Source organism: Python bivittatus, unplaced genomic scaffold (genome assembly GCF_059951505.1).
Source record: "Python bivittatus isolate LINGU-HERP-01145 unplaced genomic scaffold, Pbiv_v1 ctg000700_np1212, whole genome shotgun sequence".
In the NCBI taxonomy this organism is placed as follows: Eukaryota; Metazoa; Chordata; class Lepidosauria; order Squamata; family Pythonidae; genus Python; species Python bivittatus.
This window is the reverse complement of record NW_028277098.1, coordinates 104,468,288-104,485,863: the sequence shown is the minus strand read 5'-3', so window position 1 is coordinate 104,485,863 and position 17,576 is coordinate 104,468,288. Positions and strand designations below refer to the sequence as shown.

Genomic DNA, 17,576 nt, shown 5'->3' with positions numbered 1-17,576 from the left:
ATGGCTGCCAATGGAACTGGTTCTCTTGTATTTATTGATGATGTGACTGCTGGCAAAAACAGCAGGATGACTTCTGCAGTGTTTCGGGCAATATTATCTGCTCACATTCAGCCAAATGCTGCAGAACTCATTGGACGGCGCTTCACAGTACAGATGGACAATGACCCAAAGCATACTGCAAAAGCAACCAAAGAGTTTTTGAAGGGACAGAAGTGGAATGTTATGCAATGGCCAAGTCAATCACCTGACCTGAATCCCATTGAGCATGCATTTCACTTGCTGAAGACAAAACTGAAGGGAAAATGCCCCAAGAACAAGCAGGAACTGAAGACAGTTGCAGCAGAGGCCTGGCAGAGCATCACCAGGGATGAAACCCAACGTCTGGTGATGTCTTTGCGTTCCAGGCTTCAGGCTGTGATTGACTGCAACGGATTTGCAACCAAGTATTAAAAAGGGAAAGTTTGATTTATGATTATTATTCTGTCCCATTACTTTTGGTCCCTTAACAAGTAGGAGGCACATATGCAAACTGTTGTAATTCCTACACCGTTCACCTGAGTTGGATGTACATACCCTCAAATTAAAGCTGACAGTCTGCAGTTAAAGCACATTGTGTTTGTTTCATTCCAAATCCATTGTGGTGATGTATAGAGCCAAAGATGTTAGAATTGTGTCGATGTCTCAATATTTCTGGGCCTGACTGTATGCTAGCAAGCTATGATTGCAGTTCTAACTTCACCTGAATGTAAGGCCTAATCCAGCAGTCAGCTAGCTCACGAAGAGTGCCGTATCTATGATTAAACTCTTTCGGATTGCACTGGCTCAGAAGCCGGCAGATCTCTGTGATTAGAAAAGACACAACCAGGTATTTATCCAACAGTTCACTCCTGGAACTTCTCAAGACTTCCAGCAGGCCATCGGTGTTGGTCTACCCTGGCTGGGAGTTACTGCATCCTTTGCGCCACTCCCTGGCTCCAAATCCTCTCCTCCTGAGTTCAGCGCCGCCAAGACGTGTCTGCAAGGCAAGGCAGCCAGAAGTCTGGCTGAAACGGCAGGTGCAGCCATGGAAACCCTTTGGCCGCGCTCCCTGGGCATCTCCCAAAAGCTGAATGACGACTGTGCCGGCACTGGTTCCTGTCAAACAGGCAGACTTCTGAACCACTGCCAATTCATTCAGGCAGAGCCTCGCTGCAGGCTCCATACAGATGCTGCTCAATGACTGCTTCAGGTACCCTTCAGCCTCCCTGGCAGAGACTGTAGCCTCCCGCTCACTTCCTGCACGCTCGGCAGCCACCAGGTCCTTGGGCTTCGGGGGGGGGTGTCTGTGGGGTTGCAAGAGGAGGACACCAAGGGAGGAGAGGCCTTGGAGAGTTTGCACTTTAACTGAGAATGGCCTGAAAGCTGAGGGAGTCCAGCTGGGAGTTTGCAAGCCCCACTCTGGGCTCAGCAAGTCCTTCACGGCGTCAAGGGCCAATGCTCCCTGTAAGCCTCTTGGACTCTGGTTCTGGAGGGGCTTTTCCTTGTGATTCCAGCACAGGGAAGGGCCGTGGTCCTGCTGCAACCGTCACACTTCAGGCTTGGAGGGCAAAGCCTAGCGAGAAGACCAAGTGGTTAAGCAGAGACGTACCCGCGGGAGCTGCTCTACTGGTGTGCAAAGAAATAAGGCAGAATCACCTCGAACAACACCCCAAACAGAAGAGTTTTTGATAGTGTGTAACTCGTTTCGCTAGAGTTAAGAAATTGATGTAAAGACTGAATGGTCTGAAACGTTTTAAGGGCGAAACTGATTTCTTTGATGATTTCCAGGTGGGGAAGGACAAAGGCCCCACAGCGTGAGGAAACCAGGCGCCAGACTGGGCGTGCACGGGGGGAAAGGACCAACTTTCGGCGACGCCCCATTCGCAGGCGCGAGGCAGCTTCCACGTCCGAGCCGCTCCAGCAGCAGGTCCGCCCGGATGCCTGCGAAGCCCTGGCCGGGCCGAAGCAGCCCTCCCATCACGGCCCTCGGGCCCATCTCGCCGGCACCGCCAGTCCGGGAGGCGTCCGGGCCAGCGGGAAGGAGCGGCGCCCCCCCCCGGCCCGCGCCCTCCCCCTCACCTGCCGCCCCGTCGCCTCCCGGCCGGCCACAGTTCCGCAGTGCGGGATCGGCAGGCGCATCGCCCAATCGCGGATTCCGCGACCTGCCCAGCCCACCCGAACCTGCTCGGGGGCGGGCGCAGCCCGTCGCCCAGGAGACGGGAGGGCGGCGGGTCTGGGGGCTCCGCGCGACCCCCCCCCGGTCGGCGCCCTTTCCAGGAGCTGGCCGCGCGCTCGGAAGGTGGCTCCGAGGTGCGCCGAGACGGGTGGGAAGATTCGGGGCAGGGAGACGCCTCTCCTTAGTGGGACCTCGACTGCCGCCCCGCCGGTCCCGCGCGCTCTTCCTTGGCTAGCCGCGTCAAGGCTTCCCGCTTAACCAGCGGACGGCTGAGCCAGCAGACCAAACCGGGGCTGGCTCGATCCTTTTATGGGCGCAAACAGATAGACATACAAATTGGCAGAAGGGTGAGAAAACAGAGTGGCGAAACGGGGAAGGTCTGCGGGAGAGCGAACGGGGTCGAGCGACGTGGGAAAGGGCCATGGCCGGCCGGGCCGCCCCAGCGCGAATCGCTCGAGGCGAACTTGCTCCGTCGCCGTCGGGAAAGGGAGGGCCCCGGCGCGTCTTACGGCGGTAACAGCCCCGACGCCGAGGGGCCGCCCCGTCCTGCACCTCCGTAGTCACCACGCGCAGAAATACGACGTCCGCGGTGCAATCGCGGAACTCAGCCTCGACGGTGCCCCAGTTCGCCCCAAAGCCGGCTTTCGCGAGCGTCCGCAAGGCGGCTGGCGACGGAGCCGAGGCCGTTCCGCGCTGAGCGTCCGGGCGAGCACCGGCCCGGCTACCCCAGAGCGAACGACGCCCCGCGGCTCCGCGCCCGCCTCCGCGCCCGGCTTTTCCATGCAGATCCCTCCCTCCCCGGAACGGAACGGAACGGAAGCCTGGCCCGCTGCGCCGGCCTCCAGCGCCGCCCGAGCGCTAAACCTCGGGTCCTCCGGTCCCGAGACCGCTCGCGAAAGAACGAGGGCGGCGGGCGCCGTGGAAGCGGCTCGCGGCCCGGGCCGGCGGCCCGCTGGGCCCTCCGCGGCAGCCGGCCCGGGCGGGGGGCGCGCGCTCCTGAACTCGTGGGCGCGAGCAGCGGAGGGGGCGGCTCCGGCACTCGCCGGGCCAGCCGCCCAGCCAGCTGCGGGAGCCAAGGCGGCCCCCTCGGCCGGCTCCGCGCCCCGCCCCGCGGACCGTCGCTCCGGGGGCAGCCGGACGGCCGCCCGGGCAGCGGGGGGCGGGGCCCGCCGGACGAGCGCCCCTTTCGGCCGGAAGCGGGGGCGGACCGAGGGGAGCGCGCTTCCTGCCGGGCCGCCACGTGACCGTCCAAGATGGCGTCCCCCGCGGGCGACGGAGCGGAGCCGGAGCCGGAGCCCGAGCAGGGCCGGGGGCCGCCGGGGGACCTGCGCAGCGTGCTGATCACCAGCGTCCTGCACCTGGAGCCGCTGGACGCGGACCTCTTCCGGTCAGCAGGGCGCGCCGGCGGGCGCCTCTCCGAAGGGCGGGCAGCGGCCAGCCGCCGCCGCGGGGTCGCCCTGCCGAGGGGCCGGGTCGCGGGCGGCGGGGTGCGGCGGGCGGGCGGGCGGCGGCGGCGGCGGAGCAGCCCCGACTCTCCCCCTCCCTCCCTCCCTCCCTCCAGGGGCAGGCACTACTGGGTGCCGGTCACGCAGCGCCTCTTCGGCGGGCAGATCGTGGGCCAGGCGCTGGTGGCAGCCGCGAGGGCCGTGGCGGAGGAGCTGGAGGCGCACTCGCTGCACTGCTACTTCGTGCGGGCAGGTGACTGGCGGGGCCGGAGCGTTGCGGGGCGGCAGATAAAGTTCTAGGCGCGTAAAAGCGGGCGCAGCGGTGGGCTTGTTCCGGCGGTCACGCCGGCCTAGAACCTTCCGGCGCTCTAGCCGCGCACCGTACTTTTAAAAGGTTAGCGGTAAGCCCGCATTTTCCTTTTGTTGGCTTCGGGCAAAATTCTGCAGTCAAATTTTAGGAGGAAGAACGATGCTGTAGGGCAAGCGGTCCTACTAACAGCGGCCAGTTAAGAATCCAAGAAAACCCGCAGAAAACGCGTGGCGGAGTCTGCACCTCCCTGGCTGTCGACTGGAACCGTTAGCGGGCGGAGGGAGTCCCGTCTTCTGCTGTTAGGGTTGCTATTCCTCTCTCCTCTTAATCATTTCCCCAAGTCCATACGAATAACTGTTGAACATCTTTTAGCTGGGACTCCATCTGGCAGGTCTCAGTAGCTGACATGTCATGGGTCGATGAGCAGGACATGCTCAGATAACGAAAGTGGGCAATTTGCGGTTCAGTTGTGGGGAACCAGTCTTGGTCTTGGGTAGTTTATTTATTTAAGTGATTTATATGATTGCCCATCTCACAACACTGATTCTGGGCAGCATGTATAAGGATTAAAGCGAAAACCACAATGTGTAACCCATGGACCCAAGGTTAGAACAATAGCCCCGGTCACAGAAACTCACATCATCATGATCAGGACTTGCCTAAGTTCCTGGCCCAAATGTCTGGTGAAACAGCTAGGTCTGTTCAGAGCCTTGCAAGAGGCTAACTGGATTGGAGCCATCTGGATCTCCAAGGGGGCACCATTCCATGTTGGGTGAGTAGGCCATCACGTTAAGCATGTATATGGTGTATTTGTTTGGGCATAGAAAATTAAGGGGGCAGAATGATTATGCTCCGCAGATTGAATTTAGCATGTTGTGTGGATCCAGCTGTGTAATTTGGTTAAATCTAAACCATGATTTGTTGAATAATGTACAGTTGGGTTTGTGCAACATATTAAGCTGTAAACCATGGTTTACAAAGCATAGCAACTAGGTTTACAAAATGTGCTAAGCTAAAGTAAAATGTAAATATGCTGTAGTCTGTTTTGGCATGGACTCTCTTGACTGTGTGTGTGTGTGTGTGTGTTTGTGAGTATGGATGACAAGGGTACTTCCTTTCCATACTTAGCCAGATCAAATTTTGCCGGAAAGGGCGTCACTCCCTGTTCAATTTTGACAGAGCCCAACATACGAGGGAGAAAAGATTCCAGCTTTGCCTGGGGGTGCAGGGCGGAGAAAATATCACTCAGATGACTCAAACATGCAGTTTACAGGTTTATGGCTGATATGCAAAACAGGCTAAAGCCTACACCTGGGTTAACAAAAGAGGAGTTCTGGACTCACGTATCATGCTGTACCTAATAAACTAATGATCATATTATGGTATGAAGCGAGAGGCTGGTTCACTCAGCCTGTAGAGACGAAGACTGGGCTCCTGCAACACACAAACCAAGACTCCCCAGCCCTATTTTAGCCTGATCCGCAGATGAACCCAGCCAGCCATTTCACAGGAGAGTGAATGACGGAGGAGCTGCAGATAACGGATTGCCAGCTACCTTAGGACAAAGAGGAAGTGAAGAGAAATGGAGAGTGCAAGGGTTATTCCCATGGCAACCCAGTGTTTCCTTGGGGGGCTCATTGCAGGCACTTCTGGCTTCTAGGGGACCCCACTGTGCCAGTTCTGTATCAGGTAGAGCGCACCCGCACCGGAAGGAGCTTCTCTGTGCGTTCAGTCAAGGCCATCCAGCATGGGAAGCCCATTTTCATATGCCAGGCTTCCTTCCAACGGGCTCAGGCCAGCCCTGTGCAGCACCAGTTCCACATGCCAGCTGTGCCTCTCCCAGAAGAACTGCTGACTCAGGAGCAACTAATCCAGAGGTACCTGCGGTGAGTGGCTGGGAGGAGCAGGGCTGAACCAGCGGTACGTTTGGGGTATGGCAAGAGCAAAGCCATAGGGCTTCAGTAGGAGATGCCCCCTGTGGCTCCTGGCTGCCCAGGGAGAAGACCACAACCTCCCCACCCAGGAACGTTGGAACTGGCCCTGGGTGCTGAGCTCAGCTCTGCCTCTGCCCTTGGCTTGAAATTGATTGGAGGCACTTGTATCTCTGGCCGCTGGGAGCCCATCAAGCTGCGCTTGTGGCTTTGTGCTGGCAGCAGGGTAGACTCTTGGGCCTCCAAGAAGGGCTGTGGGCAGGTCAAGCCGAGGCTGCTGCAGCTGAGAGTGAGGAGCCATCCCCCCTCTGCTTCAACTTTGCCATGCCTCTGGCAGAAAGTACAGCGCCGTCACAGCCTCCGTGGCTTCCAACCATCTCACGCTGGCTTTTTTTCAAAGGGATCCAAACCTCCTAGAGAGATACCGACAGGGTCTCAGAAGAATGCTGGCCCAGGAAGTGCCCATTGAGATGAAGCCAGTGAACCCACCCGACTTCTTTCACAAGAACCCCCAGGAACCCAAGCAGCTCTTCTGGGTGCGTGCCAAAGGCTACATCGGTAAGACCTGCGTGCGGCCTCCAGCCTGTCTTTCCACAAGTGAGTTGGTCACGCCCTGCTCTTGGGCAGATCCCAGAGAAGGAAGTGTTAACTTGAAAAAGCAGAGGTGTTCTTTTGGCAGCAGAGAAGTCTTGTGGAGGACCTGCCTGCTCCCAAGTAGGGAGCTCTTCCCACCTAGTCCTTCAGAAGGGCAGCACCTTTGGACCCCTCTCATGTCTTCTGCTGGTGTGCCAGTTGTGGCCCCTCCTGTTGGCAGGAGAACACCAGCACTTCGGGCACTGTGTTTGTATGGATAGGGTTGTAAGTACAAGTCAAAGGGCTAGTTAGAAGGCTGGGCTTGGGGACCATCTCCTTCAAAATCAGTCTGCCTGTCCCTCAAAGTCTGTTCAAGAGTGGTGGGAGCCTGGGGTCAGGCTTTCTCGGTGACTGCCCCATCTTCATGGAATCTCCCCCCCCCCCAGTTGTTTTAGGATGGCAGTTAAGGCATTGGACTGTCAGGCATTTGGAAACCAGCACTGTGCTGTTTGTCCAAGTTTTCTGTGTTTAGGTGATTTTATGACATTTATGGCTAGGAGCGTTGGGTTGCCTTACAGATTTTTAATTAATGTGAACTGCTCAAGTTCTGGACTTGGAATGGATTGCAAATATTGCGCTAAATACATGCCTGAGACCCACTAGGCAGAAGGGCACTCAGTATGCTGAATGGTGCTACTTGGCCTCTTCTGCTAGCCCGCCCTACCCTCCCCCACCTCCCCCCCCCCCGGCCTGCTGCCTTGCTTTTCCTTCAGGGGGTGGTTTTAGGGTTGGCCTTTCTGTTTCAGGCGAATGCGACATGAAGCTGCACTGCTGCGTGGCCGCCTACATCTCGGACTACGCGTTCCTGCGGACAGCCTTGTTGCCACACCAGCACTACAGAGTGAGCTTCATGGTCTCTCTTGATCACTCCATGTGGTTCCATGCGCCCTTCAGAGCCGATCACTGGATGCTCTATGAGTGCGAGAGCCCCTGGGCCGGTAAGTGGGTCTGCCTGCCTGCGATGGGGGTGGCGGGGCAGGAGGACTCGGGCCCAAAGCAGTGCAGCTGCAGCTTTTCTCTCCTCTCCTCTCCTCCGTCCAGGGGGCTGCCGGGGCTTGGTGCACGGCCGCCTGTGGCGCAGAGATGGCGTGTTGGCGGCCAGCTGCGCCCAGGAAGGAGTAATCCGCGTGCAGGAGCAGCCCACCGCCAGCAAGCTGTAGCAACAGCTTTTTCTTTCCCTTGCTGCTATCCCCCTTGTGGGAGGCCTCCCTCCCGGACCAGCTGAGTCTTCAGTGGGTGACGCTGGCCTACAAGGAGTGCCCGTAGCCTCTGGCGGTGAGACTCACAGGTGGAAGCACCGGTACCCCGCTTTACTTGGGCATATTAATTTATTAGACTCTCCTCTATTCCCTGAATGTTAATAAAGGGAGTGAAGCATGCCACACTGCTCTCGTTTCTGAAGCGGGGAGACTATCCCTCTTGGCCCCAGCTGCATCGATGCTGGAGGGGAGAGCTTGCGTGCGGCTGCCTGGGATGCTCCGGTTGCAAGAGAGCAGCCTGGGTGCCTCCGAGCTTCCCTTTTCCAGCGCCAAACGGCCTCCCTCCCATCTAGCAGGAACCGCCTGCAGGGATCCTCTTGGGAGGGGTCTTCGCCGCCCCTCTGCCAGCGACTGTACAGATGCTTGTGCCACCCCAATGTGGCAGTGCCATCGCCTCATTTTCTTGGAAGGATTCAGGTGATGGTGGCTCTGCATCCCAGAAGCCTCTTCTGGTTCTTGAGCTGAACGGACCAGCCCTCCCCCAAACCTCGTCCTGCTGCTCTGCAAGCAGAGGTGTGGAGCTCATGGCTGCATGTGCATAGCGCAGCGTTGGCTTCCTCCTGTTCGCCCTGTGGGTCCTGCCTCTGGTGCTCCCGTTTCCCGAGCACTTCTTCTCCCTTGGCAAAGACTCAGGGCAATGGCTGCTTGACCAGCAGCTCTTTCAAAGCGGGAGGCTGTTGTTCGCCCCCCCCAGCTTCCTGCAGGCCACGCAGGTGGGCTTCAGCCTGCCGCTTGTCCTTACCCAGCACCCAGGCCAGATGGATGTGGGCCTGCAGGAAGGCAGCCAAGAGGGGGTGGCTCTCCTGACCCTCCAGCTGGTGCAGGGCCTGCTGGCAGGCCCTGTAGGCCTCGTCCCACTGCTCCAGCTCTTGGTGGCAGACCGTCAGGCCAGCCAGCGTCAGCAAGAAATGCCCCGAGTGGCAGGCGCCCAGTTTCTCCTGCAGCCGCTGTGAGTTCGTCCAGGCAGCCAGGGCCTGAGGGTAGAGGCCGCTGCTGGTCAAGCGCTGCGCTCCCTGCAGGCTATCTAGGAAGAAGAATTCCAGAAATGTGGCAGAGCAGCGGATCTCCGGCAAGGAGTGCAGGTGGGAGAGAAACTGTTCAAATGCTCGGCTGCGCTTGGCGATGGTCGCAGGTGTGAAGTTGTGCCACAGCTGTTTCCGAGGAAAAGAGACCCCTGCCATGTCTCTGCTGAAGTGGCGACGCAGGCGTCGATTCAGCCGCTCAAAGTCAGAGTAGCAGCGGGCGACGGCGGCAGGCGCTTTGTCAAACTGCCCCGCCTGGATCAAGTAGATGGTGTAGAGCTGGGTGCCAAAGAACAAGCAGGTGAAGGGAAGCCCAGCCCAGCCTGACCCCCCCACCACAGCAAAGCCTGTTGGCCCTCCCCAGCCCTCCCCCTAGCAGGCTTGCAGAGGGTCCTCTCAGGTGGCAGAGACGGGGGCAGGTGAAGCGGCTGCTGCCCCTTGAAAAGAATTACCTGAGGCTCTTCTGAGCCCGCAGTGCCCAACGCAGCAGCACAAAGAAAGAGACAACAGTCAAGGCCAGCTGCCACCAGTTGCACACACCCCGCCATCCCTGCTGGGCAGCCCCCTTCTTCAGAGAAAAGAGAAGGCTGAGGGTACCCTATGGGGAACAGGGTGGGTGCCTCCTTCCTTCCCATGCTGTGGGCCGGAGCATCCGAGTCCTGCATCTTGCTCTGGGCTGCCCTTCCTGTGGGGGAAGCAGGCGGCCTTGTGCACCCCACTTCCTTGCAACCATGGCCGGAGTGTTCTTTTCCTGGGCCCCCCTTGTTTGCCCCCCTTTACTCACCACATACTTGGAGTTGCGCTCACTGATCACGCTGGCGCTGGTGACCTCGAAGAGGAGGCGCTGGGGCATGAGACTTCCCCGCGATTTCCGCCAGAGCTCCTGCAACTGGCGCGTGAGCATGTGGCTGCCTCGTTGCTCTGTCGAGGGGGAGCTGGGCCCTGCACCAGGAGGAGAAGAGCGCAAAGCGCTGAGGCTGCGGGTTTGGGCCTGGGAAGCCCCTGGGCTGGCAGCTGGGCAAGGGTGCCCTCTGACCCCGAGGGGAGGATAAGGGAGGAAGCAGTGCCCTCCCCACTTCGCATGTGAACTGCATTTCTGCTGGGGTTGAGATTTAGCCCAGGGAAGAGAAGCTGCTTGAATCTTCTAAATCCGGGAGTGGGGGAGGATTTTGCCTAAATTCAGCGTGCCTGATGTATGGCCCAACGTGTTGTCCAAACATACACACTGGTTATCTGAATTACCCTGGCTCAGTCAGCCATTGCGAAGTATTCATCAGCTTCACCCTCCCCCGTTTCAAGGCTGTACCTCCATGCTCTGCAGGATCTCCGGGCAGGTCCAGATCCGGGGGGCCCCCAGGCTTCTCTCTAGCTCCTCTGGCGCCCTCCTGGTAGTCCTCCTCCTCCTCCTCGTCATTGCTGGTAAAGCTGAGAGTCCCGCTCAGCCGGGTAGCCAGGCCCTCGGTGTCATCCTCCAGCTCGGAGCTCTCCGGACACTCCTCCGCCCCCGAGCAGCCCTCTGCCAGCCCCTCTTGATCCCCGTTCCCCGCCAGCGCGTGGCGCAACCGGTGCAGGATGCGGGAGGCCATCGGCCGCGGCGGGCCCTGGGGGAAAGGGGTGGTCCGAGGGCGCTGCTCTGGCTCCGGGCTGAAGGCTCCCAGAGGGGCTCTTCCTCAGACCCCCATCCCGCCCCCGCCGGCAACCGCGGCTCTGCTCCGAGGCTTCCCTTCCCGAGCAAAGGCCCCGAGCGGGGCCGGGCAGAGAGGGCAAGGCCGCCAACGACACGCTTGCCCGGACCAGGGAAACCGGCTCGGCGGCTCCGCGCTTGGGCAACAGCTGAAGCGCCCGGGGCTGCCTCCCGCCTCCATTCGGGGCCTTGGCCGCGGCTGTTCTTACGGAGCTCCGCCGCGGCTGCCCTCGCAAAGGGCCGTCCCGGAGAGCGAGTCCCGGCCGGGCTCGCCCCTTCCCACGGAGGGCGGGAGCGGCGCGGCGGAGCACCCCGGCGGGCGGCTCTCAGCCGGGCCTGGCGCTTCCCAGCTGCTCCAGGCCGGCGATGGGCGCCCACGTCTCCCCCACCCGCCGGCGGGGCTCCCTGGCCCGTTGTTGGCGGATGCCGCGCAGGGCTCGGTCTGCCGGGGAACCTTCACTTTGGGGCCGAGACGGCGGATGCGTTTGAGGTCAATCTGGTGGACTCTGCACATGCTCAGAGGAGCCGCGCTTACCCCCCCCCCCGGCTCGGCACCTTACCTGGAAGGGGGCCGGCCCTGTCCTCCTCGGCAGCCCGGCTGCGATGGCCGCTGTGTGGCAGCGGCTCCGCCCGGCCTCTCCCTCCGCGCTCCTTCTCCGTTATCCTGGCGAAGCGCCGCCCCGCCGCCCGGCTTGCCCGGGGCCGCCTGGCGCAGCGGCCGCCCGCGCTCCTCCTCCTCCTCCTCCTCCCGCCGCGTTGGCTCCGGCCGCGGGCCGCCCGCCTGCCTGCCAGCCGCGCAGCGGGGGGAGGGCTGCGGCAAGAGCCGGGGGCCGGGCGGGGCGTCGCCGGCCGGCCGGCCTCCCTCCCCGTAGCTAGGAGTCCCCCCCCCCGCGGCCGGCTCTGCGGCCGGAGCCGGGTGGTCTCGTTTCCCGCTAGCCGAGCGCCGGCCCAGCCGGCAGGGACGCGCCCGGACGCGGGCGCCTGCCTGGCCGAGCTGCCTGGCGGCCTCCTGCTCCTGCCAGCGAGCGCCGCGGCCCCCTTCCTTTGGCAGCCCCGCTCCCGGCGGAGGCGGTCGGCGTCGCAGCGCGCCCGTCCAAGGGCCGTTCTCGGTTTCGCTTTAACGGAAGGGAACGGCCCCCGGGGGGAATCTGGGACGCGCGCTGGAGTTCCCTCTCGGCCGCCTGCAGGAAGGGGAATCGGGCGGGCAGAGGCGCGGCGCGGCGCGGCGCGGGAACTGCTCCCCTCGGGCCCAACCTGGACGCCAGCAACGGGCCGGGCCGGAGTTCGCCCTGGGCGGCCGGGCGGCCCCTCCTCTGCCTGAGCCTCTCGGCTCCTTGGAGAGCGGGAGCCGGCCAAGGAAGGTCCAGCGCCGCGTTTCTCGACCTTGGCAGCTTCGACTCCCAGAATGCCCCAGCCAGCAAAGCTGCCAAGGTGGGAAAACGCCGTCCTAGCGGGTTTCTCAGGCGCCGGACGCGTGCATCGGGACCCGGCCCGCTTTTCCGTAAGGGCTGGTCTCGGAGCCTGCACACGAAGGCAGCCGAGGCGCTGGGCCACTCCCTCCGCGCCCCTCCCTCCCTGGCCCTGGACTCACCAGCCTTCCCAAGGGCACCCCTCCCCACGGCAGGCGCAGGTGTTCGCAGGACGGGCAAGGCCGCTGGCCGGCCCTGGAAGGCGGGCAGTGAGGGGCGCGGCGCCAGGAGAAGGGCGGCTCTTCGTCTCAGGATCGCGGGCGCCTGCGTTAGCAGACGAGGGAGCCCGAACAATGGGCTGCAAGGCGGGAGATCCTCGCGGTCGGATGGCTGGCCGGTGTGGGGAAGGCGGGCAAGTCCTGGTCCCCGTTCTGGGGTCAGGTCTGGTTCGGCAAACAGGCAGCAGAGCCGGGAGGTCCTTTGTTAAAGCCAGCCTTTTTCAGCCCAAGCCACGGCACAGGGTTGTTGTTCTGGGGAAAGTAGGAGGCAGGAGTATTAGGTATGTTTGCCACCCTGAGTTATACATAAAAAAGGTGGGGTAAAAGAATAATAATAATGTTATATTATTATTTTATAATAATAAAAATCACAAGATACAAAGACCTGCAAATAGAGGGAGAACGACTGTGGCAAAAGAAAGCAAAGGTGGTACCAAGCGTAATAGGCGCTTTGGGTGCAGTCCCAAAACATCTGGAGCACCACCTGAAGACCCTGGGCACTGACAAAATCACCATCAGTCCATTGCAAGAGGTAACTTTACTTGGAACAGCTTAAATCCTGTGACTACCTTTAACACCATCACACCACAACATCTGCCTCTCCCAGGTCCTTGGAAGGACTCAATAGGTGGATAAAAATGCCAAATCCAGCGTAAACATCTGGCTGACTGTGCAACCAACCAACCATGATGATGATGATGATAAAAAGATGGAATGCTGAGGTCCACAGCTGACAGAGGGTGGAATGTTGGGGTCTCTCACCTCGTTCCTGCGTTGCAGGCTTCTTCTGAGGGCTGTGCGGTGAACAGCTGGGGAGGCTTCTCTGGTTAGATGGGATTGCGGGGGGGGGGCGGCTTTGTCTGGGGCAGGGAGAGTCAATTTGGGTCTCATGGGATTAAGCAACTGGGTTTGATGTGGGGGGGAAGAGGGGGCGGCCTCCATTTTGCTTGTTAGATTGATTTCCTCCACTACAGATGATTCCCAGCAGTTTCCCCTCCCAGCCACAGGTGGCTGCAGGTGAGTCGGATGGGATCACCGCCCGGCTCAGAATTCTCTGAGAGTTCCCCCACTTGCCTTGCTTTGGCCTCGTCTCCAAAGGCCGCTGCTCCGTGGCAGCTGGGCCGCACCTTTGGATGTCTCCCTTCTCTTCCTTGTCCCAGATGGATTGTTGTTGTTTAGTTGTTAAGTCGTGTCCGACTCTTCGTGACCCCATGAACCATATCATGCCAGGCCTTCCTATAAACCAAGACAATTGCGCTTGGATCCGAAAGTCAGCCTGCAGACAGAGGATTGTCCTGCTCTTTTGGGAGGGGCTAGAGCGTAGGTTCCCCTACGAGGACAGGCTTACAGTGCTGGGCTTTTCGGCTTGGAGAGAAGGAGGGGGAGATGTGTGGAGAAGCACAGATGTGACTTTGGAGAAGAGCGGCAGCGACTGTTCACAAAGCTTGAGCTCAGTCTGGGAGGCGGGAGAAAGAAACTTAAAGCCCCGCCGTGACTCTAGGGGAAGAGGGAAGAGGAAACGCTGCCAGGCTTTCAAGACTCTATTATTACTATAGCCGGATCATAATGAAGGGTTGTAGTATTTCTTGGGGTATCTGTTTCCCGTACCTTAAAGTGCTGATAACGTGAGAAGGAGAGAGGTGGTTAACGAGGCATGGCTTGGAAATGTGGGCAGAGGGAATCTGAACCATCCACCAAGCATATTCTTGTGTGAAGGATGTGTAAATGTGGTGACGGCAGGGCACCAGGGAGGCCCTCCCTTCCCTGGGCTGTTTCTCCCCTTGGATCCTCCTCAGCACCCTCCCCGGAACCTCTTCCAGTGTCTTTGAATCTTCCTTAAAGGGTTCTACCCAAACTGGGTGCGGAACTTGAAGTGGGATTTGACCAAAGCAGAATCAGCCTGTGGCTTCCTGGGATGAAAAAATTATATTTCTGTGATTCAGCCTGAAGCTGCATATCCCTTTTTTGCAGTTACATCTCGCTGCTGACTCAGTATGAGTTGGGTGTTCCATTCCAAGGTGTTTTTCCCAAGCATGGTGACTGAGGCAGGCATCGCCATGCCATACCAGTGGGTTCGGCTTTTCTTTCCTAAGCGAAGCACTTTGCACTCGTTTCGGTGCAATTTCATTCTGATATTTCAGCCCACTTTCCCAATTTTGAATATTTCTGCCTTCTAAGGTATTGGTATCCCTCCCAATTTTGTGCCATCTGCGCATTCTTGACCGGCTTTTTCTTTTTCCCTCTTTGTCCGAGTCCTTCATGAAAATGTTGAAGAGCAGAGGGCCAAGCACTGGACTGCGTGGGATCCCACACAAAAGCTTTCAGCAGTTTGATGAAAACCACTGGTCGTTTTTGAGCCAACTACTTATCATTGTATCTGCCATGTCATGTAGTTGCATTTATTTATTGATTTAAATGTATTGGCTGCCCAACTCCAATGGACTCTAATCACACTTTTAAGGAAAAATGTGTCAAATCCTTTGCTGACATCAAGATGTCTTGTGTCTGTGGCATGCCCACAATTAGATAAGGAGATGTTCTGATAAGGAAATGGAGGGAGTCATTCTAATAAGACTCATTTTTTCCAGGCAGGTCAGTCTCTAAATTGACTGCAATTTATTTCCTAGAAAATCTATTGACGTGACTTTTCTGGTTGGCCTCCATTTTTAATTTGGTGCACCCTGTGTTAAAGGTACTGCCAGAAGTGAGTGGATGTTGGGGCTGACCATGGGGACTGAAGCAGGGGTGGTTGAAGCCCGGAGGCAGTGGGGTTTGGCCCGTTCTCTAGAGCCCGCTGTGTCTGGCACGGCCTTGCCCTCCCAAGGGAGACATTTCCAAGCATCCCGTCTATAGTTCTGGATGGGCCTGAAGGACCTTCAGAGATGCCGAAACCCTCCCTGGGACTGCGGGTGGGGGCTGCCTTTGCCAACAGCAGGGAGGACAGCTGCTGGCAGGCAGTAGCACAGGGAAAGCATCTGGCCAGGTCTGAACAGCCAAGGCAAGAGCCCAGATGTGTTGCGCCAACTCCCACAATCCCTTGCTCTCCAACAGGCCAGGAGAGGCGGTTGGGGCTGGAGCCCCACAGGCAGAAAGTCTTAGCTTCAGACCCTGCTGGGTGATTTCTCAGCAGAGAGACGCCAGCTCTGGAATGGCTTCCCCAAGGAAGTTTGCAGGCACCGACCTCCCACTCCTGTCAGACGCAGATGACTCCTCCTTGATGTGCATCCCAGCTGTCCCGTTTGTCCATGGGGGGGGGGATTATTGTGGCCTCCCCAGAGCCCTCCAACTGGCCAGTTTGAGTCCAGAAGGCTGAACCTGATGGGGCTTTGGCTTGACCCAAAGCTCTGGAAGTTGTTATGTGTTTCTGCTGTGGCCGTCCTGCACTTTGGTTGATTCTGCATCCAATAAACTCTTGCCTAGAAAAGCTTCTGCAGTGAATGGCTTGATCTCCACAAGGCTCCTGGCAGTTTCACTGAGCGCTGGAAGGGAGGCCTGCAGGTCCCTTGCCAGAGTGACCTTTCTTTGCGCTTATGGTGCAGAAGAAGAGCTGGAAGGCTTTGGGGATGGATCTCAGGGCAGACCAAGCAGCAGGGCGGCCTTCCCCAGCCAAATGGCTTTCAGACGTCCTGAGTTGCAGTCCCCGTCCTCCCCGTTGACCGGGTAGCCTGACTCACTCGGAGAGCTCAGCTTGGGGCCTGGAGGGCTTCTCTTGGGGTTCCGGCACAGAAAGAAGGGGCTGTGCTGGGGAGGGGCCGGTTCCTTGTCAGCAAATAGGGGAGGCCCACGGTCCAAGCAGAAGAGCAGCAGTGCCCCGGCGGCTCTGGTTCAGTGGCAAGATGCCCCCGGAAGGGGCGCAGCAAGCTGGGCTGCCTGGGTGTCTCGGACTGGCTCTCGGGAGGAGCTGTAGCACTTCTCGAAGTGGCGCTTGGCAGGGCGTGTGGCGGCAGCCGGGGGCGGCTGTTGGAACTGTGAGAGAAGCCAGCAGCGAGCAGTGGGAAGCTGAAGGCCCTCTGCAGCCACGTCAGCTGAGGCGAGGCTGTCCTCCCACTCCGGATCCCGGCTAGCCGCTCTCTTGGCTGGTGGCTCTGTGGTGGCAGGATCCCTTCTGAACGCCAGGGGAAACCCGAGCAGCACGCCTTTTGCGTGTCAGGGCTGGCTGCCTACCCCTTCTGGTTTGGCGACAGAAACGAGAAAAGTCCATATTGATTGAAGCATGGGCAGAGTTCACTGCCTTTATGCCAGGCTGTCCTCTCACCTGGGATGGGGAGAGGGTCCCTGGGATGGCCTAGAATGAATTTGGCCTGGTCCTCGTTGCCTGCCCCTGGACAGTCCGTGGGCCTTGGATAGAAAAGCGGCAAAGGCTTGATCTTCGAGCGACTTTTGTGCCGGAGGGGGGCTGATTTCAGCTGAGTGACCCCCACCTGGCACCTGCTAATCCCTCTTTGGCAACTCCTCCGTGTATGTGTGGGGTGGGGGGTGTGAGCCTGGCCCTCTCTACCCTGAGCCAGCACTCCTCTGCCTTATTTAGCGTGCTGCCCCACTGGCCTCCTCAGCAGCTTTCCTTCGGCATGTCTATTAATAGGGGGAGGGCTCCCAGCTGCTCCTGCCTGTCAGGCCCCGGCCTCCTCAGGAATTGTGCTGCCCCTGCCCCAAATGGGCCCTCAACTGGGGGGGCAGTTTGCATCCAGCACAAATCTCCGAGGACTGGCGCTCGGGGCTGCCCTGCCTGCCACTCCCAGTCCCTTCGGTCCCGCGCAGGTGGTTCCTTGTCTCCCCCCAGGTGCAGATGCTGCCTTCTGCAGCCCCAGCTGGTGGCCAAGGAGTGGGGAGGAGCGGCCTTGCTCTCTGGCCTTGCTCTGGCCGCTTGCCCCCCCCCGCAAGACGCAGGGAAGCAGGGAAACAGGATCCCCGTAAACACAGAAGGGCTACATGGGACCAAGGAGCTTCGCTGTACGTGCTGCGCCCCCCCGCCCCTCCCGTAAGGCAGAACTGAGGGAGGGCTGTGGAGTGCTCTGTTCCCCCAAAGCTCAGTGACCCAGTTTGGCCAGGCTGTGCCTCCCCCCTCCCCACCCCCACAAGTGGGGGTATGAACCAAGGCATCCCTGGCCTCATTCTCAATATGGGATGTGGCGATGGGCAGGTCTATTTTTATTCCTGTGCTGGATGGGGGAGAAGCTGGGGGGCAGAGGGACAATTCCTTGTAATGCTGTCTGCCTCAAACTGGGGGGGGGGGAGGCAACAGGATTGAGTTTCTCCCCCTGCAGCCCTGACCTTCCCTCCTGCTTCTTCTCATCCCAACTTCCAGGCCAGGAGAGGCTTGGCTAAATTTGGTAAAATGCCCCGTTGACCAATCGACAGGTGAGGGGGAAGGCGATTGGCCGTGGGGAGAGCTGCCTCTCCTGGCACCCAAT

The 17,576-nt window shown here is 59.4% G+C and overlaps 3 protein-coding genes across 5 annotated transcripts; 1 reads left to right on the top strand and 2 right to left on the bottom strand.

Moving 5' to 3' along the window:
• Nucleotides 1-694: 694 nt before the first annotated feature.
• Nucleotides 695-2,157, bottom strand: LOC107326470 (zinc finger SWIM domain-containing protein 1). Its single transcript, XM_088154052.1, is given in 4 exon segments — nucleotides 695-969; nucleotides 972-1,035; nucleotides 1,037-1,555; nucleotides 2,098-2,157. Coding segments are annotated over 4 exon segments (897 nt in total). The 3' UTR covers nucleotides 695-715.
• Nucleotides 2,158-3,376: 1,219 nt separating this feature from the next.
• ACOT8 (acyl-CoA thioesterase 8) lies at nucleotides 3,377-7,892 on the top strand. 2 transcript variants are annotated; one of them, XM_088154487.1, is made up of 6 exons: nucleotides 3,377-3,581; nucleotides 3,756-3,892; nucleotides 5,610-5,826; nucleotides 6,281-6,438; nucleotides 7,260-7,451; nucleotides 7,555-7,892. In XM_088154487.1, exons 1-6 carry the CDS (start codon nucleotides 3,448-3,450, stop codon nucleotides 7,671-7,673), a joined length of 957 nt encoding a protein of 318 aa, XP_088010613.1. In that variant the 5' UTR covers nucleotides 3,377-3,447; the 3' UTR covers nucleotides 7,674-7,892. The 2 variants fall into 2 exon arrangements, with proteins under 2 accessions (XP_088010613.1, XP_088010612.1); XM_088154486.1 differs by having other exon boundaries at nucleotides 3,388-3,581; nucleotides 5,610-5,835.
• Nucleotides 4,994-12,163, bottom strand: SNX21 (sorting nexin family member 21). Of its 2 annotated transcripts, none has more exons than XM_088154474.1 (4): nucleotides 12,070-12,163; nucleotides 10,101-10,395; nucleotides 9,579-9,736; nucleotides 4,994-9,073 (listed from the first exon to the last, which is right to left on the bottom strand). In XM_088154474.1, exons 2-4 carry the CDS (start codon nucleotides 10,378-10,380, stop codon nucleotides 8,402-8,404), a joined length of 1,110 nt encoding a protein of 369 aa, XP_088010600.1. In that variant the 5' UTR covers nucleotides 10,381-10,395; nucleotides 12,070-12,163; the 3' UTR covers nucleotides 4,994-8,401. The 2 variants fall into 2 exon arrangements, with proteins under 2 accessions (XP_088010600.1, XP_088010599.1); XM_088154473.1 differs by lacking the exon at nucleotides 12,070-12,163 and adding an exon at nucleotides 11,039-11,177.
• Between the last annotated feature and the right edge of the window lie 5,413 nt (nucleotides 12,164-17,576).